General features: G+C 49.4%; 1 protein-coding gene and 1 long non-coding RNA gene across 2 annotated transcripts in view; one reads left to right on the plus strand and one right to left on the minus strand.

The window, feature by feature from the left end:
* The window catches only part of LOC128073600 (uncharacterized), a 46251-nt gene that overhangs the window by 18697 nt on the left and 6637 nt on the right, over positions 1–20917 (minus strand). The gene's annotated exons all lie outside the window — the stretch shown is intronic.
* Positions 2300–10844, plus strand: TAB1 (TGF-beta activated kinase 1 (MAP3K7) binding protein 1). The gene is made up of 11 exons (XM_052668657.1): positions 2300–2430; positions 3009–3145; positions 3309–3462; positions 4080–4166; positions 4690–4828; positions 5308–5421; positions 7759–7870; positions 7986–8130; positions 8503–8725; positions 9031–9187; positions 10158–10844. The coding sequence occupies exons 1-11, from the start codon at positions 2398–2400 to the stop codon at positions 10363–10365; spliced, it is 1509 nt and encodes a 502-aa protein (XP_052524617.1). The 5' UTR covers positions 2300–2397; the 3' UTR covers positions 10366–10844.

Raw genomic sequence — 20917 nt, forward strand, 5'->3', positions numbered from 1 at the left:
GGTAAGGGTGGAGGCTCAGTGACAGTGCCACAGGAACATCCTGAAGCTGACACAAATAATTTCAGCAAGACAAAATGTTTTGTATCAGCTCTGCGTTCCAGCCCAAACACAGAGGAGAAAATAAAACAGGATGACAATGGTCAGTGACCATGAGTTGCAGCCAGACATTTAAATTAGGAACAGGACAAACATGCAGACTCCACTCTTGTTAGTCTCAGGACACGCTTAACAATACAAGAGCACAGCAGTAACTCTTAACTCCCCAGTCCTGCAATGTGATACACATGGGTGGTCACTGAGCACACTGGAAGCCTTGCTGATATCAGTGGTGCTCTGTGCAAGGACAGGGGCTGCCTGAGCTCACCAAAGTGCATGACTGCAACCTTGAATGTCATTAAATAAGCATAAGCTTTTGCTGCAATGCTGAAAAAGTGACATTGTGTTTTAAAGCAGATGAACTTGCCTGTTGTGTTTGAGCAGTGCAGACAAAGCTGTTCTACACGGATTTCAGCAGCATAAGGAATTCTTGACCCTGTAAAAAACCAGATCTCTATTAGTACAAAATCCATCCACTCCACTTTTAATTTTAATGCAGATTTGAACACCCTTCCTGGAATTATTTCTACCGACTCAGTTTTACCCACAGGAATATTTTAAATGTCATTGTTGAAACCAAGCTTAGACATAAAGTTAAACATGTAGAAACCTGTGTGTAGACTGAGGTTGTAAATCTAGCATTTGATTCCTTATTTCAACAGTATAATCTTTAAAAATAATTTTTAAAAAAGCCTGCATACCTAAGGCTGCCAGAATGGCTGAATTTCTGTCAGTCTTGTGTGAAAGGAAAGAGTGGGAAATTTTTGTAGATTCGGAAGACAGAGAAGCACCAAAACAATAAACAAAGGATTTAGAGGAAAAGGAGCTGGAATCCTCGGACAGGATCCCCTGCAGCAAAACCCATCATTCCATATAATGAGGTTAATTAATGAGCAATTACTTCTGAAGTACATCTGAATCTAATATGTTTGAAACAAATATGTCATTAAAAGAGTATCAAATGACTACTGGAAGTCAAGACTACTCAGTACCCATGCTCTCATCATGACTGCTTTGCTACAAACATCTCTCACACTGGAGCCCCTTCCTTCAGCCTGGGTTCACGGGGAGAATTGTGCTCTTCCCTGTCTGCCTGTCATCACACCGTGCAAGACATGCCACTCACACAAACTGCAGGGTTCTTCTGCTGACTTACAGTGTAAGAAAATGCTGGGAACGATTCTTGAGCACTGGCACAGGCTGTCGTGAGAGGTTATGGAGTTCTGCTTTGAGGTATTCAAAAGCCACCTGGATGTGGGCCTGGGCATCCTGCTCTGGATGTCACTTATAAGCCAGATGAACCCAGAGCTCCCTTCCAACCCAAACCATTCCACAGTTCTTTGACAAAGTTCAAGTGACGACTGGCTTGAAGGCACATTCACAGTGCCCTTGTCTATGTCGTAGTCCACAGGAGGGCTGGAAAGACCTTGGGCTACTTCAGTGGGAGATGAACAGGCTGCCCAGGGAGGTGGTGCAGTCACCGTCCCTGGAGGTGTTCCAGAGCCGTGTGGATGTGGCACTGAGGGATGTGGTCAGTGGGCATGGTGGGGGTGGGCTGGTGGTTGGACCAGGTGATCTGTGAGGTCTTTTCCAACTCCAATGATTCTGTGATTCTATTCTATGATTCTACAGACTCCAGGCTGATACATATGGAGGAGGCTTGTGATGTCTAGGTACTGGCAGCACAGCTGAGAGCTGGCCACTTGGGCTGACTTATAGAATCATAATATAGAATCATGGTGCCACGAACCAATCTCAACACAAGGCCACTGCTCTCAGCTCACAGGATTTCATAGGATCCCTCAAGTCTCTGCCATACTTCCCTCCCTGTGGTGGCCAAAGGGTGCTCCTTCCTCTCAGAAGCCCCAAGACAAGTCACAGAAACACCTCAATTCCCTCTAAAATAGCTGTGGGGAGAAGGAAATTTTAAAATCTTTTGCTCTGGTGAACCCAAAGATCCACGCAGTGCCCTCCAGAGCCAAAACACTGCAAACTACAGCAGGGCAGGCACCCCGCCTTGAAGGACACCAGCCACGCACCGCATCACCCCAATCACGCGCAGGGGCGGGGCCAACGCAGCCACCCGGGCGCGCTCCCGAGCCCGCCACCTCCCCATTGGGCGGCGTGACGGAAGGGGGCGTGGCCAAACCGCGCGTGTGGGCGGGGCAACCTCCGGAAGCTGCCCGTTGGCTGCAAGGGCTGCTCTCTGCGTGAGGGGAAAGAGGGCGGGGTCGTGTGGAGCGGCCGCTCTGCCCGGCAGATTTGTCTGCTCTGGAGGGAGGAGGGCGCTGCTGCTGCAAGATGGCGGCGCAGAGGAGGAGTCTGCTGCAGAGTGTGAGTGGCGCCGTCCCCCCTCTCCCCGTTCGCGCATCTCCTTCTGTGTGTGCGAGGAGGGACTCGCACCTCCTCCTCATCCTCCTGCCCGGGAAGGGGGAGGTGCCCGCCGTGAGGGGAGGTGGGTGTCCTCTGCTGCGGGCTGCCCCGGGGCCGGCCCGCAGCCCTGTGTGGGGCTTTGGGGCCCTGCCTGAGGGGTGAGGGTCAGCCGTTGTGGGCCTGCCCGTATGGGCACAGGGGCCCTCCGTAGCTGTTGGCAGTCCCGAATCCCCGTTTTCTGAGCGGGTGTCCTCCAGATGCGAGGGTCCCGTCCGTCGAACTCGCCATTAGTGTTGTGCCGTGTGTCAGGCTCGGGTGCGAGTGTCAGTTCTGGTTTTTTGTTAGAAAGAGCCGGAGGTTCAGCCAGAGCTCAGCTTCAGAGGGAAAGCAAGGGGTAAGTGGTGCAGCTCTGCAGCAGGGAACGTGAAGTTCTCTGGTATGTGCTGCCCTGGTAGCAGAGAGGGTGGGAATGAACCTGTAGCTCATCCTGAAGCAGCATTCTCACCTCAGGGTTTACGTGGCCTCTTTGTGTCTCTCAGGAACAGCAGCCCAGCTGGACAGATGACCTGCCGTCCTGCCATCTCTCTGGGGTGGGCTCAGCTCCAAACCGTTCCTACAGTGCAGATGGCAAGGGTACAGAGGGTCACCCCTTGGAAGATAACTGGTTGAAGTTCAGGTAGGTTGATTGTGCCTGGGTCACAGTCTCCTTTACCTGCCTCTGTCTGCAGGTGATATTTAGTTTTTCACAGAAGTCTCAGAGCATACAAGATTCTGGAGAAACTTGTTATGTGTGTTTTTATGTCATAGACATCTGTGAATTCTTTTGCCTTCTCTGATAGGAGTGAGAACAACTGCTACCTCTATGGTGTCTTCAATGGCTATGATGGCAACCGAGTCACCAACTTTGTGGGCCAGAGGCTGTCTGCAGAATTGCTGCTGGGCCAGCTGCACGCAGATCACAGTGATGCTGATGTGCGCCGTGTTCTGCTGCAGGTAAAGCAGCTTCGACTGGGAACAGCTCCTTCTCACTTTTTGCCACTGGGGAGCAGCGTCTGGTTTCTGAGGGGATTGAAACATCTGCCAGTGGTTGTGATTGCACTTATCCTGAGCAGCTGCAGTGCTACTTGTTTTACTTCCATCTCTCACCCATCTGTCTCCCTGGCTGTCAGTGTGCTGCTGACAGCTCTCCAGGAATTTGCAGTCAGCCTTCACTGGACGTGTAGGAGCAAGTCAGCCTGAGAAGGAGATGACAATGAGTGAAAGGGAGAAATTAAGGCGTGGGGGGATGCATGTGCAAGTTCACTCTCTTGAGTGATGGATGAGTATTTTTTCAGTTAACATACAAAATCAAATAGGTCTCTGACATTGCTGGGTTTGTAAATTGTGTGTTTTGTCTCCTGTTTTGAGTGCTAGCAGATTGCTTTAACAAGCTATTAACAAGAATAATTGCACTAAAATAATTACATTTCAGTATGATGTGCGATCCTTTAGTATCTATATGAACTGTGATCAACTGCTCTTATGAACTAGTCTTCGGAGGTGGGGATGGGTAGTTTCGAAGTTCTCTAAGTACAGGATAAGAGCTCAGTTTTTCTTATGGTCTTTTTTAGGCTTTTGATGTGGTAGAAAGAAGTTTCTTGGAGTCTATTGATGATGCTTTGGCAGAGAAGGCCAGCCTGCAGTCCCAGCTGCCAGAGGTAATGTAGCCTTAAGAACTGGGCTACTGGTCAGTGTTGTCCAAAGGAGGTTGTAACTGAAATCTGTGTCTGTGTAGTTCTCGTCTGGGAGCCAATGTGAAATGAAGCAAGTGCCATGGTCTGTTCTGCAGAGTTCAGTTCCCACTGGTACTACTACCAGAGCTATCATTGCTTTTTTTTAGTAAAGAACTGAAGGTGCTGTGGGAAGGTGCTCAGCCCTGTACTTACGGCTCTTCCAGGACGAAGACATATGATGTGGATGGTAGGCAAGGCCTCAAATTTGCATGGTACATGGGCAGGTGTGAATTCTGGTCTTCAGGTGAATTGGAGTGTCATCTCCAGAGTCTTATCAAACCCATGTAGTTTGTTGGGATTGAACAAATAATTGTATGACTTGCACATCTTGGCCTCAAGGCAAGACTATCAAAATGAGGCCTCTCTCTCTATACAAATGTTGATTCTAGCTGTGGTTTCAGTGTTGTTGACTAAGTGTTTAAGCCTCCTCCATAATCTTGGATTCCAGGGTGTTCCTCACCACCAGCTGCCTCCTCAATACCAGAAGATCGTGGAGAGATTGAAGGTTGTAGAGCAGGAGATCTCTGGAGGAGCCATGGCCATCGTGGCTGTTGTTCTCAACAATAAGCTCTATATTGCCAATGTTGGTGAGTTTTTCTTTGTTAGCATCCCAGTTCAGGTGTTTGTGAGGGTGGCTGCTGTTCTAGGAAGTTCTAGGAAGCAGAAGCAATTTGAATGTTGGGGACAGTTTCCCTGGTCAAGGAGTGATTTGCTTGTTACTTGTAGGATGGACAAATCAGTCCAAGTCATTATCTCTGCAGATACTGGCTGTTGCAATGTTTAATGACCAAAGAAGAGGGGAAAATGGGTTGAGAGGTAGTGGAGGTTCACTGGGAAGCGAAGAACTGTCTTGTGAGGTACTGGCTGAAGGCTGAGTGAAGAGCTGCCTAACAGGCCTAGTATGCTGTAAGCAAGTCTACTTCTAGGAGATCATGAAGAGAGAGTACATGAGCTTTTCTCTTCTTTTCTGTCCTTATTCCCCTCTCCTGTTCCTTTTCCATTTGGATATGTTCTTCCCCTTAACGGCAGAGCTATCTGGTGCCTCATCTCACTACTCCTGCTGCAGGTACCAATCGTGCACTATTGTGTAAGTCCACAGTGGATGGGCTGCAGGTGACTCAGCTAAACGTGGACCATACTACAGAGAATGAGGATGAACTTTTTCGCTTCTCTCAGCTGGGTGAGTGTTCAATTTCATGTTCCTACCTGAGAGTGTCTCACGCCCCAGTTTACCTGGGGCACCAGGAATGACTTAAGCCCCTGGAAACAATAAGTGACAACAGAAAGAAGTTCTCTGTGGGCTGTGGTTTCAAATAACGAGTTCTTTTTCTGCATACCTCGCCACTCAAACTACAGTGTTCAGATTGCTGAACCAACAGAAAACAGTCCTTTTCTTCTTCCTTTTTTGTTCGTTTTGAGAGTTAGTTTTGTGTCCCACTGCCATGCTGTCATTGATTTGCCCTGCAGCTGTGTGATTGCTGGAGTGGATAGGAAGGCAGGAACAGAGGCATGCAGCCAGAGGGCAGAAGCGGGGTGGGCAGAGTGTGACTGCCCCTTTGGAGGCAAACCAGGGTTAGTCTGGGTTAAGTTCTGCATGATGCCACACCCCGAGGATGGTGGGTTTTGATTTGCCTGTGTACAAGCTGCTGCAAAACAGCAAGTACACTTCAGACAGGGGCAGACCAAACTCTGGCATTTAGTGCTCTTACATCAATAACTATTGAACTGTGCCTATACTGACATCGTGCTTCAGGCAATTTCCCTTTTTCTTTACAATGTTTGACATGGTGGTTTTTTTTTCGTTGTCTGGAACTAGGCCAGGCCACTTGTGTGGCTGTTAACACCAAACTCTTCATATGGACATACTTGTATTCTGTGCCTTTGTTCTGGTATACATAATTTGGCATTCTGCATTAGGTTCACCTGATCAATGTTCTTATCTGGGGAGGCTGTCAGTGTGATAACTTTTTTTGCTGCTAGGTCTTATTTTATTCCTTTCTCTTTTATTTTTTGTTTCTTATTCCTGCAGTAGTGTTGTGTGCTATGAAACAGAGGACTGACCACAGGAATCCAGGGAAAAAGAGGCTTTGACTGCCTTTCTGCTGCCTAAAACACTAGGTTCAATTTAGCTGTGGTCTATAGTGGGACAGGACTCTCTGCTAGGTATGCTGATCTTCTTCATCTCGTGCAGCAGTGGTTCTCCTACTGGCAATGCTAATGGAGGGAAGAGCCTGTGGAGCAAGCTAGTGTGTACAGGCTGTTCTGGGGACCTGCCCGAGGTTGTTGTAGGCCCAAGTTGAAGCACAGTGCTAAGAAGTCACAGGGATGGTGTTTGTCGTGATACATCTTTCACCTGTCCTGGGGAAAGGGAGAGAGAGAGGTCTTACACCTGCTTGGCTCTTCACCCTGCTCATTTCAGCTTGTTCAGTGCTCCTGGACCATCAGTGTGATTTAGGCGAGTTCTCTGGTGTGCTCCTTGTGTTTGTGTCTGTCGTTAGCTTGTATCCCCCTGTCAGGAGCTGGCAAATGAGCCAGGCCATGTTGATGAGTCAGCTTTGGTCTGCAGCAGATGGTGAGAGTTGTATCTTACTGCTGGGGTAGGTGTGGAGCCATCTGTGTGGTGAGGCTTGGTTTGACTCGGGGAAAGTTTCAGTTGGACCTCTGCCTTCACCTTGTACTGAGGACAGTCATCCCTAGATAAAAATCTCAAAATAACACTTTCCTGCCTGTTAGCTCTACATCTAACCAGGATGGGGGGGATTGCCAGAACAGACCAGGTAAGTGTCTCATCTGCTCTGAGTCCTGCCTCAAAGAATAGCCCCTTGCAGATGGTCTCTGTTAGGACCTTCTTCAAGATAAGATCCCTCCCTAGCATCTGACAGGTTTGAGTCATCCTCTTAAACTTAAACTAAATACCTGCTTGCTTACTGTCCTTGTTTTAGGAGTAGCCAGCACCAATCTGAGCACTTGAATAAATTCAGTGCCTCTTGTTGATTTCCTAAGTTAGCATATTACTGAAACTGTCATATGGAATTTAGGAACAGGGATCAATAATCGTTGGAAGAAGCAGCAGAATCCTTCACGTATATTTTCCCTCTTCTTGCTTTCCTCCTCCCATCACATGGTCCAGAGCTGACAGGCACAGATGTTCCACTGCCTTTTCAGTGAATGCCTGTGCTCCCAGGCCAGCTGCCACCGGTGGCTTTGGACCAAGACGTGGACTTTGTCCCAGAGCCGGCCATTGCGTTCAGAGTGGGGGTGTTGAGCTGTGTGCATCCTGCTCCTTCTCCCTCACTCCCAGATGACAGCTAATGAGAACGTGTCCTTTGGAAACGGAGCAAACTGCTCTTTCTTTCCTTCCTGTGAGGAAGGATGATTCTTTGGCTTCTTATTTTGTCCTACTGTAGCTGGGTTTTTTTCAGCTGTGGATATTGTGTTTCTCCTTCCTGATAGTGCAACTGTGGTAAGTCCTTCAAGTTTCCCATACTCTCTTACATTTCGTTTTTCAATCTGGCAGGCTTGGATGCAGGGAAGATAAAACAAGTGGGAACTATCCGTGGGCAGGAAAGCACTCGGCGCATTGGAGACTACAAAGTCAAATATGGCTATACTGATATTGAACTCCTCAGGTCAGGAAAACTCAATTTTGTGGTTTCAATCCCTTTTTTTTTTTTTTTTTTTTGTGACCCTTTCTTCTCACTCACTATGACACCACTGGTTATTAAAAACACTGTCTCTTTCCAGTGCTGCTAAATCTAAGCCTATCATAGCAGAGCCTGAAATCCACGGAGGGCACTCACTGGATGGAGTGACTGGCTTCTTGGTGCTTATGTCTGAAGGGCTCTACAAAGCTCTGGAAGCAGCTCATGGGCCTGGGCAGGCCAACCAGGTGAGTGCTTACATGGGACTTGTTCTCTCAGCTACTGACTTATTTCAGGGGTGTTGGCTGCTCTCATATGGGCCATCCTTCACATCTGTCGCGCGAGTGCTACCTGAACTGGATGCCCGTGCCACCCCATTCCAGTTAGTAACAATGTGGGAGCTGGTTTGCCAAGCCAGTTCAGCCAGGTGCCTTCCCCTCCTTTTAGGAGGAGCCTGTTAAAGAGGATGGGATGATTCTAGGTGCAAAGCACGTATCAGCAAGTGAGACTGGCAAGAACCATAGCTAGATAAATTGCAGTAAAGCTTAGGTCACCTGGCTGGAAAAGGTTTCTTCTAGAACCTCTTAAACATTGTTCCATTTATTTCCTCCTCTGCTTAGGAAATTGCAGCCATGATAGCCACAGAGTTTGCCAAGCAGACGTCACTGGATGCTGTGGCCCAAGCTGTAGTGGACCGGGTGAAACGGATCCACTGTGACACTTTTGCCAGTGGTGGGGAACGGTCCAAGTTCTGTCCCCGCCATGAGGACATGACCCTGCTTGTGAGAAATTTTGGCTATCCCTTGGGTGAGATGAGTCAGCCCACGCTAACACCAACACAAGGTATGCTGCAGAGAGAAGGAAATGGAATAGAGGGTGGAAGATAAGAGCCCTTGATCTGGCATTGACCTCATGTTGGGAGAGTAGATACTTCAGTGTAGAGGGAATTTTGTTATTAGGGGGATTATTGGCTTCTGAGACCTGGAGTCCTTAACAACTTGATGATGCATTACTGCATCTAAGAAAGGAAACTTAATATAAATTCTTTCCTTGGGATCTTTGACCATTCCTTTGACCTTTCTTTGATGCTCTGCACCCCTTGTCACTCATGTCTCACCTGCACATAGAATTGTTTTCTTCCTTCTCAGGGGGCCGTGTCTACCCAGTCTCTGTGCCATATTCCAGCTCCCAAAGCACGAGCAAAACGAGCGTCACGCTGTCTCTTGTCATGCCTTCCCAAGGCCAGATGGTCAACGGTGCCCACAGCAGCTCAACTCTGGATGAAGCCACCCCCACCCTCACTAAGTAAATATGCTGCTCTCTTGATATCCTGCAGTCCCCTGCAGCTCACGCTGTGTGAAGTGGTTGAAAGGCAAAGGCACACCTGTCACTCATTCCCTTATCTGCAGCATGGCCCTCCTGACTGCAGTATTGACAGCCAGCATAAGTTGTTAGCTGGAAAGTGATACGTGAGGAGTGGGAATGAGCAAAGCAAGCGGCTCTGAAGCCAGCTTTGGGAACATGCCTTGTGAGAAGCATCTGCTGCTGTCACCAGAGGACACTCTGGCAGTCCAAAGCAGCTCTTTGGATGTTGGATGCTGTGCATGGAGGGAGAGTGGGTGCCCTTTGTTTTAATGTTGAACAGAGGCTGCTGAAGAGGTTGTGCTGCACAGGTCAGCTTGCTCAGGGGAGAGAAGTTAGGGTAGAAGAACAGATAAAGGTTAGACTTGGATCCCATGTGAATCTACTGTGCAGGATCCTACTGGTGGCTCTGATTTGAGTTCAGCCTTTGGCACAGGGTGTAGTGTGTACATTCTGCAAAGCGAAGAAGCTCTATGCTTATTGTGTTCTGGTAGCTCCAGAAACAATGAGGCTGACAAACCAGAGCTGCTTTGGCTGTAGTGTGGGTCACACAAGAATAGCTTTTCTGCTGCCAGACTCTTCCTGTAAAGCTCGTACTGTATGGGTATGAGGAAGCCAGCAGAGTGTATCCCTCTTTTTTTATTTTTCTTTTCTTTGCTACCTCTCCTTTGTTTCTCAGATGTCTGGTTGTACTTAAAGCTGTCCAGTTAAAGGTGAGGCAGGTATCTTTGGCAGTCATCAGTAGAGTGCTGTTCTCAACACACCTAATGCTGTGACAGAGCAAGGATCTGTAACTTCTTTTACCTGGTAGCTTAATCCTTAAAGAAGCTGGCACTTGTTCTGGTGCCTCGTGCAAGGTTGTGGATGTGGAAAAATAAAGCTGCTTTTGTTCTCTCTCTCTCTCTCTCCCCAGCCAAAGCCCCACTGTGACTCTCCAGTCCACTAACACTCACACACAGAGTAGCAGCTCAAGTTCAGATGGGGGTCTGTTCCGCTCCCGCCCTTCCCACTCGCTCCAGCCAGATGAAGACGGGCGCGTGGAGCCCTATGTGGACTTTGCAGAGTTTTACCGGCTTTGGAACATGGACCATGGTGAGCAGGGAGCACTGACTGTGTCCTAATGTGGAAATGGGCCTCCTCCACCCACCAGGTGCTCGGCTGTGTGAGAAAAGACTGAGGAGGGAGCAAGAGCGCTCCAGCTCCATTCTGTGTTCTGCCAAGAGTTAACTCCTATCCAGGATGTGCTGAACACTGGGCTGGGGAGCATCTGCTGTGCTCTTGTCGTACGTGTTGCCTGTGCAATGCACCTAATCCTGACTGACCTCTTTCCCTTGGAAGCCCGGTGAACAAGGGAAGGGGTCTTGAATGCAACCCTCGCTGCAGGTTTTCATAAATAAAGTTGCAGAGAGGGCTCTCTCCTGGATAATGCAAGAGTAGAGGCCTGTACAAAGGCTGTGTGTGCGTGTGTAGGTGTACGTGTGTGCCTGCGTGTGTGCGCGCTGTCAAAATGTTTCCACAATTCATAATGCTGTGATTCCAGTGTTCAACTCCATAGAAGATACCTCTATTTTGCAGAATAAATAACTTATAGCTACACTCATTGGCACCTGTGTGGCTTGTTCTCTTCTTTAAATCAAAAGGATGTGAATTTGACAGCTCTTCCCACTGGAAACTTTCAGCTCCCAGCAATGCAACTTGCAGCAAGCAGGTTTCAGTTGTAGAAGCGTCCTGAGCCTCTGCGTGTGGATTCACATCCTCTGTAGCCTTTGCCCTATGCTTACTGGCAAAACTTTGGCACCGGTACTAAAACATAAATCCAGATTTTGTAGAGGGTGGAGTGTAATGCATCTTTCTTAACAGGCTTTTGTTAACGTCCAGAAGGAAGTTAGGTGTTGATGAACTTAAAGCTGTAGCTGTGTTGCAGTGCAGTTGTGTTACAGGTGCTGGAGTTCATCCTCATGTCAAAGCAGAAGTGGGCAGCAAAGGAGAGAAGGTGCGCAGCTGAGCGTTAGCCTGGAGGGGCTGGGGAAGGTGTCAGAATCGCAGCAACTTTCCCCTTCAGTTCAGGCTTCTGACAGCAGGCGGCAAGCGTGCCTCTTTCCTGCCTGCTGCAGGCTTCCCGCTGCAGCCTGCCTTGCTGGGGAAAGGTGTAAGCAATGCGGCGAAGCCTTTGGTGTGACAAAGGAAAGAAGGGAAGGAGCAGAGCATTGCTGCAGTGGAAGCCAGCATGCAGCGAACTCTGGTGTGTGCAGGTTCGAGGCACTTGTGGCATGCTGGCTTTGGAAGGGTGGAGGGAGATTTCTCCCTCCCCATAAATCAAACAGCATGGAGTGCCCCGAGGCAAGATCAGAGTTTACTGAGAACTATGTGGGCAGGGTCGAAGCCGTGAGAAGTGCTTGCTTCCTGGGAAGGTACAGGAGGAATCCCTTGCACATCCGTGACTGGCTCTCTGCCATTGCCTTCCCAGGCCCTGCCCACGTCCTGCAGGCTTCCCTGGGAGCAGAGCAGGGCTACTGGGCTGCCTGCAGATGCTCTGTTTCTCCGCCACTGACATTGCCCAGTCCAGCCACCAACCCATCCCCACCATAACCATATCCTCAGTGCCACGTCCACACGGTTCTGGGACGCCTCCAGGGATGCTGATTCCACCGCCTCCCTGGGCAGCCTGTGCCGCTGCACCATCATTCTTCCTGAAAAGTTTTTCCTATTTTCCAACCCAAAAAGGATGGTGCCCTCCTAATGCAGACTAAAATGGAGTTGAAGATATTTTATCCTGTTTTGTGTTCCCCAACCTGACATGGAGTTCGAGAGCTGTATAAACAAGTCTTTCTTGCTTACTGCCCTATCTCATCCATCTATGGTATTTGCTAACTTATACTGAGAACACTTCAAATGGGAAATATTCCAGCACGCAGATGCTCCAGACCAAGTTTAAGAATTGCCAAACGCCCTATGTAGAGCAGCTCACACAAAACAAACTTTTCCTTTGACATAGATCCTGGTTCTCTAGGTACAAAAAATTGAAGTAAGTAGAAGCATACAGAGCCTTATGGCCACTGGAAGAAGAGGAAAATAGGTTTTCTGTTCATGCAATATACCATGGCTTAGGAGCCCAGGTCACAGAAATAGTGTGTATGGGGGAAAGCGGCTCAGAAGCAGATGTCAGGATTTAATGTTATCCTTAGGGAGCTGTGCAACAACAGTGGAAAAAACCCCTCTCCAGCCAATGGGGTCTGTTTGTTCCTTCACAGACATTGTGAAGAAGGGCGTTAGGGGAACCCAGCACAGCTTATTGCTGGAGGAACTCTCTCCAGCGAAGAGCATCTCCGGCATCCTGAAATGTCAGCGCTGCTAATGCGAGTTGTAAATAAACCACTGGGGATGGGTTAGGTATTTTAAATCCTACAGCTCTCTCTGTAAGCATAGGAATGCTGTTTGGAGTATTCTGGCTAAAATTCAAGACGAGTGCTTATATTCTGCCAACTCCAATCCCCTCCCGGAGTTTCAAGTGGATGCGATATTTATCTCCGCTTCCCGTCTTAACCATTGTGTGTTGTTGCTGGAGGTTGCTAAACAACTGCCGTCTCATCGGTGGCTGTATAAAGCCATCCCCATGCACATCCGAACCGTAAAGCTGTTTGGACTCCTTGCATAAGAACCCCAAGGTACATGTAAGCTGTTAATATTTATTATGCGGAGCTGCGAACGCGACTGAAGATGGAGGGATTAGAGCAACCGAGTTCAGGCTGCCGAGCAGAATGGAAGAGAAAGCAGATTGCCCGGGAGAAATCAGCACGGGAAGCGCAAAGGATCCGGCATGCAGGATTAGCCGTCAGCAGAGCGTGGAAAGCAAAGGGCTGGGCAGCCCTCAGAGAGCAACGGGGCAGGCGGGGCGGGTGCAGCATCTCTACTCCCTGCTTTCCTCACCTGCTGCAGCAGCCCACACCAGGATTTGGGCGTAGCAAGAAGCGGCTTGGACATGGTGTTTGCAGGGTTGCAGGAGATGACTTAGGCTTCTGGTCCCATCCTCCCCTCCTGTTTTGACTCTCCTAACCTGCTTTCTGTCTTGTCTCCCAAGAACAGCATGACCTAGAAACTCGGCATTTCTTCTGAGCAGAGCTTTTCTGAGCCTTGCGAAAACTGCGTGGTGGTGGGGATCAGCACCAGCCCCTTTCTGCAGAGCAAATCAGCTGCTTTGCTTTCAGCCATGAGAGCCAGGGGGCCCCAAACATGCTGCAGGGGGAGTGCACCCTGCTGGGTAGGATGATCTGGAGCCATCAAGCACCTTCCAGTTGTTGAGCAGCAGACAGCCATCAAAGCTGGGACAAGAGGTAGTGGCCTCAAGTTGTACCAGGGGAGGTTCAGGTTGGACACTAGGAAAAACTCAGAAAGAGCAGTGCTGCAGTGGCACAGGCTGCCCATGGAGATGGGAGAGTCACCATCCCTGGAGGTGTTCCAGAACAGTGTGGATGTGGCACTGACGGACATGGTTAGTGGGCATGGTGGGGATGGACTGGTGGTTGGACCAGGTGATTATTAGAAGTCTTTTCCAACCATAATGATTCTCTGAAGGCACCTGGGGTTGTCACTGTGGCTGGTTCCCAGCCATCCAACACCAGGATTCTAGAAGTGGCCAGACATTTCTCAACACACAGCATGAAGCTACAGCTGGAGCTGGTGGTGTTGGCCAATTCAGGACTGCTTTCAAAGCAGCGGGATCAAAGCCGAGCTGTTAGTGGTTTCATGCATCAGTAGCTTGGAAAGTCCCTCACTCCAGCCAACAGCAGCTGGCCGCAGAAACAAAGCAGGTAACGGCTCTCCACCATGCTCTTCTCCTATCCTCTTCAATGCCTAAATCCTCTTCTGTGCTTGGAGAAATGACAGAAAACAGGCAAATCTATCAGTGCTCAGGTGTTGGAACAGGCTGCCCACGGAAGTGATGGAGTCACCACCCCTGGAGATGTTCCAGAACCATGTGGATGTGGCACTGAGGGACATGGTCAGTGGGCATGATGGAAATGGGCTGGAGGTTGGACAAGGTGGTCAACCCTGTGCATGGCAGAGGATTGGAACTGGATAATCTCTAAGGTTCCTTCTGACCTAAGCCATTCTGAGATTCTATGATCTTAGAAGTCTTTTCAGACCATCATGATTTCATGATTCTGTGATCTACAGAGAGCCCCTCAATCCCCTGAAATTCTGATGCCAGATCTGCACTCCCTCATGGCTCCTGGTGTTAGCTCTCAGCTGCTGCAGAGTGAGATCTCCAAAATAGCTACATAAGGGACTGCTCAGAGATCTGAAGCTTGAAACAACAACAGGAAAAAAAAAAAAAAAAAGCTGCATGGGAAATGGAAAAGGTGAGGAGAAAAAAAACAACGGGCAGTCAATAAAAGCTTTCAGGGAAGAGATAAGAGCAACAAAACAGAGAATGTCTTACTGCTAGCTAAAGGTGTGATGGGAATGAAAAGAGCTTCTGCAAATGTCTGGAGGGGAAAAGAAATTAGAAGAGAAGTGTATCCATTAGTAAATGAGTGTGCGAGTGTATTATTCATGGCTGCAAATATCTGAGCTGCAAAAGTGTGACATTTTTATTTCGATCTGCCTTTAGTGGTGAATTTAAGGATTTGGGATAGCGAGGATGTAATTAAGGACTAATAGAGCAGCTTTCGGCTGCACCCGTGCTGCAAACGAGGATGGCAGCAGACTCCCTGCTGGGACCTGGGTGAGGCTGCTGCCTGCCTGCAGCTCCAGTTAGAGATGAGCAGAGCAAAGCACGGTGCAATATTCAGCAGTTTTGCTCAAACGTTACCCGCTGGTGCCCTTCACTGGGGGACATCAGCAGCTCTTGCAGCCACCAAGGGACCCTCATTGTCACCCTTACGGAGCTCAACCTGCAGCTGGTTGCTGACATTGCCTGCTAATTGCTGTGCTTGGCACCTCCCCTTGGCATCTGGTGGGCAGGTGGCCAAGGGCGCGAGCAAGTGCGCAGTGCTGGGAGATGCGCTGTCGTGCTAATGGCCCTACACCGAGCTGTAAGGAGGCTGGGGACCTGCAGCTCTCCAAGCAGGTGGAGCGGCGTGCTTTCCTCTAATTAGAGCCACTTCTCTACCCAGGCAGCACGTGGGGCTGCAGTTCCAGCAGAAGGAAGCGTTACCCAGCTCTGTGTCTGATGAGGAAGGCAAATGGTGTGGCCCCATTGGAGCACATCAAGGGATGAGAAGAGGGTATGCTGTGACAATCTGTGTTTTGAGGTGGCTGGTGCATGCGTGGCAGGTCGATGGGATATTTCAGCAGAGAGAATAACTATTTCAGCATCTCTGAATAAAAGTTGCTGGAGAGCCAACCTGCCATGATAAGTGGCTGAGTGTTATCTACGGTATGGAGCCTAAGAAAGTGCCGGGGGATGAAGCACCTAGCCAGACCTTGGCATCCTGACTGAGGAGCTCAGTGTGTTTGGTGTCATCCTGCACACTGCTGAGGGTCCTGCTGTCACTGATGAAGATATTAAAGAGCACCCATGTGGGACACCTTCAGCAGACACCTGGAGACCAGAGGGGAAGGTCTGTCTTTGGGGTAGGTGGGTGAAGGAAGGAGGCAGCCATAAGTCCTCACCACCACCACCGCAGGTCTCACTGATTCTGTTAAGCCCTGATACTTACTCACTGATCCACGAGGCCTTGATTACAGATTGGCTGGGATGACATTTGTTTTAGATTACACCCAGCGAAGATCTCGTGCCTGCGAACAGGCTGTGCTATGTATCACTCCCAGGTGTTCAAACACTATGAATCAGATCCCTTAATATTCTCATCTCTGGTTTAAAATAAAGAGAAAACAACGCCGGCTCCTTTCCGTTTGCGTTCCATTCCTTCCATTTGCAGTCCTGGAGGTGCCTCGGGGGCCTCTCCAGGCGTCTCCCCGCAGCCCCCAACGCCTGAAGCAACCTGAAAAGCAGCGTGGGTAGCACGGGGGGGGCTGCACATTGCCTCCCTGCTCATGCTGACGTGTGAGGCCATTCCATCAGGCCCCGGCTTGTTCCGTCCTTGAGGCATCCATGGTATTTCAGACCCACGCTCGTCCCCACTGAAGCAGCAGCCACCAAAACCCTTTTCTAACCGGAGCCCCGCCGCCTCCCTTCACCCACAAGGATCGCTCGCCACAGGAAAAACAGGTTTGAATGAGAAGAGAAAAAAAAAAAAAAAAGGAAAATAAAAGAAAATAAAAGAGCACTCAGAAAGGAAATAGTTCTGCAAATTAAGACCCGAAGAATCCCGGAGGTATTTGATGCTTGAGTGGCTGAATAAGAAGCCAGGCAAAGTGTTCGTAGCCACTTATTTATTTAAACTGGCACGGGGATGGTGCTCCAATGTGCGCCTGCAGCTGTGCACCAGACCTCCTAGAGGTCCTACATATCTGGTCTGGGTGGGAGCTCTCCCACATACCCCATCTGACGTCCCACCAGCCCCTCTCCTGCCCCTCAGGCACCACAGCACAGAGCTGTCCAGTGCTTGGAAGCAGCAGGAAATGGGGATCAGTTTGGTGGATCCATGTAGGATCTCAGCAGCAGGAAATGGGGATCTGTTGCATGAAGTTTGGTGGGTCCTTGTTGGATGAGAGCACCTCACTTTTGGCAGCCAGCTCAAGATGAAACGCAGCCTATTGGGATTGACCACTGAGCAATAATGGGAAACAATAATTTTCTCTCCCTGGGCACTGAGCTGGGCTGCCTTTTGTAGGTTTGTAGCTTCAAGGTGGAAGTGAAGGTGAGCTAAAGCCCAGCCTGGCTTTGTTTAACCAGTTACACTCCTCTCTCTTCTGACATTATGCACTGTTTTCCAGACCAGCATCAGGCATTTTGTGCGGACACATTCCCAATGGCCTTCCAGACAAAGCGCTGTGATAAAAACTCAACCTGTCCTGTTGTAGGGCACTTCTTGCCCACCCTGCCGTGAGCAGAGCATAGCGTTTATTTGAGATATTTAGAGCGGCGCCTGTGTTGCACGGCTCACCGAATGAAAAGGAAAACCCCACAATTAAAATGCAGCTAAAGAAAACACGCGAAACCCGAGATGTGGAACAAATCCCAGCTTGAATCATCTGGCTCCAAGACCTGCGTGGAGCCCATTGAGCTCGAGCTAATATCTATTCACAACATGCAAGGAGCAAAGACAAATAGGAATGGCTGGAAGCTAAAGTTCTATCTGGAGACAACAGCAGCCCCTCTTCTGCTCCAGCACACGTTGGGACACAGGAGGCTCCTTTTTGCTGCCTTTTTGCACTCTTGGGCATGTATAACTGCTGAAGCCTCTTTGCAAGGCTCTGCTCCCACCAGTTCCTGGCTGCCTGGCCACTACTGTAGGGGATGATTTTGGGGCACTCACTGGTACCTGCCTCCAGCCAGAATCAGAGCTGTGAGGCTGTCTGACATCGATATCTCGTCTCTGCAGTGTTATCAGGGCCTTATCAACACACGCAGCTGGCGCCGATTACAATGAAATTGGTTTTGAGGCTGTTTTCTTTCCAGTTCCCCATCTGGACATGCTGTATCACTCACAGGGGCCAGGGAAATTGATACGACCCTAGTGGATATGTTCGCTCCAGAGCGCTTTAACTCAAAAATCGCCACAGGCCCTCAGGGGAAGGAGCTGCTGTCACCCTGCAGGTGGCACTGGAGCTCAGGCAGGAGGGGATGGATGGGACAAAGGCCAGTGAGATGATGATGTGGTGGCAGAGCCGCCAGCCTGAGTGCACACGTGGGTTTTCCCCTTGTGGGGCTGGCTGTCATACTCAGAAAATGCTATTGGGAGTAAGAGCACCCAGTGACATCAGGACTTGCAGTGTTTGGTGCTCGTGGTGAGTTGATGGTTGAACTGATGGTGGGATTAATGGGTTGATGGTGGAACTGTTGGGTTGACGGTTGGATTCATGGGGTGATAACAGTTGGACTGATGGTTGAACTGATGGGCTCACAGTTGGATTGATGGGGTGACGGTTGACGGGTTGGATCATGGTTGGACTAGATGATCTTAGTGGTCTTTCCAAACTTAATGACTGTATGATTCTATGTTCTGTGAGCGCTTTATGAAACCCCACTTCTGTCTTTAACATCGCCAATAGGAAAAGAACATTAAACCAAGCCAAAACAAAACAAAAAAAATGCATTTCAGCAAACAGCCCAGGGAGCAGGGCTGCCCTCAGTGAGAGCAAACAATCCTTATCTGGCAGAGTTTTATGTTACTTCACAGCAGAGTTAAACGGCATTTGTTTGTTTCCCCCGTGCATGAAGCATTGTTTCTGGGTGGGTCCTGCTAGTTCTGGTCCCTGAGCATTCTATCAGGGGTTTATTCATCTCATTTTCTTGCTGTACCCTGATTGCTAGCGACGGCGGTTGCCAGCAACTGTTGTTTTTTCAGATCTGAGGAAGAGAGAAATACCCTTGTCCTACCCCACTTTCTTGGTGACCAGCAATAGAAATGTCACTTTGTTGTTTTCCACCCTGCCACCAGCAGCTCAATACGAATAAGGGCATCAGATTTCAGGAGTGCCCTGCTCAAAAGAGCACTTTGTTTGCAGAGTCAGACTGGAAAGGGCGTTATAAGGGCTGGAATCCCAAAGGGCGAAATGAGGCGACCTCTCTGAGACATTATGCAGTGAAAGTTGGGTCATTAGTAGGGCTCTGTGGGTCAGTGGGAAGGAGTTAACCAAGCGTTAGGCTCTTTGCATGTGGGGAGCCCAAGAGCCACCCTTATCAGCAATGGCCCCATGGTAGAAAATGCTTGTGTAACAGTGATGGGGAGGAAAGCGCTTGTAATTCCTCTTTGCAAGGTGAGGGGCGCGAGGCATTGCTGTAAAAGGCCAACCCTAGAAGCGAAGAGGCAGGCCACGTCCCCATGCCCAAGGGGAAGAAACCAGGGCCACCTAAACCAGAAATGGTTCTGCTTGAAAGCTTTGCACCTGGCGAGGTTGTAGCATGGGGCTGGGGAAGGCAGAAATGTTTGTGGGGCTGAACGCATTGCCAAGGAGCATGGACTGCTGTCAGTGTTGGGTAGCCAATGAGCTGAGCCAGGGTTGGCAGTGCTTCATCTTGCTCATCTCATCAGAATTCATTTGCATACAGAGGTTTGGGTTTTAGACCATTTAAGGTGAACTCATTGCCTTCTTCCCCCAGGAGCAGCCCTTGGGGGTTAGGGAAAAAAAACTTGCTTTGTGAGTGTGGGACAAACATTCCCTGTCTTATTCACGACCATGCTTGCTGGATGTCCCAGCTCTCTTCCCAGCCCTGAGTATCGTGCCTGGAGCTCAGCACCCCAATCTCCAGTGGAGCATCCTCTGCTTTCCCTTCCTCTTCCCACTTATAGACGAGTGCATCCCAGTGGTGATGTGGGAAGATCTGCCATTCCCTGCAGCATGGTTGGAGTTGGCCAGTGGATTCACACCATGCCGTGGGTGGCTGATAGACAGGCAGATAGACAACGTGATGGTGAGAGTTTCATTTCTGCAGAAACATGGCTAAAAATGACTCCTCATCCCAAGGCAGCTTGTCCAGCATGTCTCAGACTGAAGTATGCAAAGCAGAGAGAAAACGCTACTGAACAGCAATGGTTGTGATGCTAATTCGGGAGCCACAGTCAAATTTCACCCCTACCACAGACTCTCTGTTTGGCCTCCAGCAAATCACATAATTTTTTTTAGTCCTCAGTTGCTTTTATGTAAAATAGAGCTAAAGGTTTGGGGGTTTTACCTTTGGGAGAGGGTACGGTGGCTATGTAAATTAAAAACCAGGAGGCGTTTGGATGCTACATCTGAGCCTCAGTCTGCTGCCATCAAAGTACATAAGACCATTAAAAAAATAATAAAGGAAAAAACAAAGATTTTTCTGCTCTCTGGGTCCACAAACCCAGAGCCACAGGGGTTTGGAAGCTAGGTCCCACTTGGGAGCAGGGTACCAGCATTGTTCTCTTCCCATCAGTGCCAGCCTCCCCTTCTGTGATGGGTGTTCGCTGGCTGTGGGAAAGGAATGGGAGACTGCTGCCCATCCTTAATGGGCTTTGTACTCCCAGAGCTGAAATCACCCTTGCAAGCGAAACTAGCATCATCCCTTGCCATCACTCAAAGCTGTCATGGATCTGATGGAAATTCAGCTGCCCATCCAAGCCCAGCTCTTAGTTGGGCTGTCCTCAGGAGCATCCTCCAGTGGACGGGCGATGTCATGTGGGGATGGAGATGGTGTCACCTCGGAGGTGTGCTCTCAGCGATGTGCTGCTCCTCAAGGACTTGGTTAGCGTGGCATTGAGTTCTGCCACAAAATCACCTTTCTTCTACGGCAAGAACTTTACTTATTGTACCATTTCCTTCCTCCTCCAGCCTCATTCCTTTCTCTCAGCACTTCTGCAGAGCTACTGAGTCTTACAGAACCCGGCTCACCCCCCAGTGCCTTCAGTCATCCTCCAGCTGAGTTTGTAGAGGGGAAAGTTCTCCTTCACTTGTGCTCTTTGCCTCCAGGACCATCTCAACATTGGCCTTAGCACTGGGACAGCCCTTTGGCAAGGAAGATTTTGGTGCTGGCTGAATAGTTTAGGCCTTTTATTCCTCATGCCCTTCGACTGCTGTTATCCATATGGATGCTGAGTGTTGAGCCCTGTAGGTGAGGAACCTCTTGGGTTGTCTTAG

Source organism: Tympanuchus pallidicinctus, unplaced genomic scaffold (genome assembly GCF_026119805.1).
Source record: "Tympanuchus pallidicinctus isolate F22 unplaced genomic scaffold, pur_lepc_1.0 scaffold8, whole genome shotgun sequence".
Taxonomy (NCBI): domain Eukaryota; kingdom Metazoa; phylum Chordata; class Aves; order Galliformes; family Phasianidae; genus Tympanuchus; species Tympanuchus pallidicinctus.

Excerpts from the sequence above, each read along its gene's own strand:
- TAB1 (XM_052668657.1), top strand. The coding sequence starts at position 2,398 with ATGGCGGCGCAGAGGAGGAGTCTGCTGCAGAGT. Across the intron at positions 8,131-8,502 it reads GGCCTGGGCAGGCCAACCAG|GAAATTGCAGCCATGATAGC; the intron begins GTGAGTGCTTAC and ends TCCTCTGCTTAG. Across the intron at positions 8,726-9,030 it reads CACGCTAACACCAACACAAG|GGGGCCGTGTCTACCCAGTC; the intron begins GTATGCTGCAGA and ends CTTCCTTCTCAG.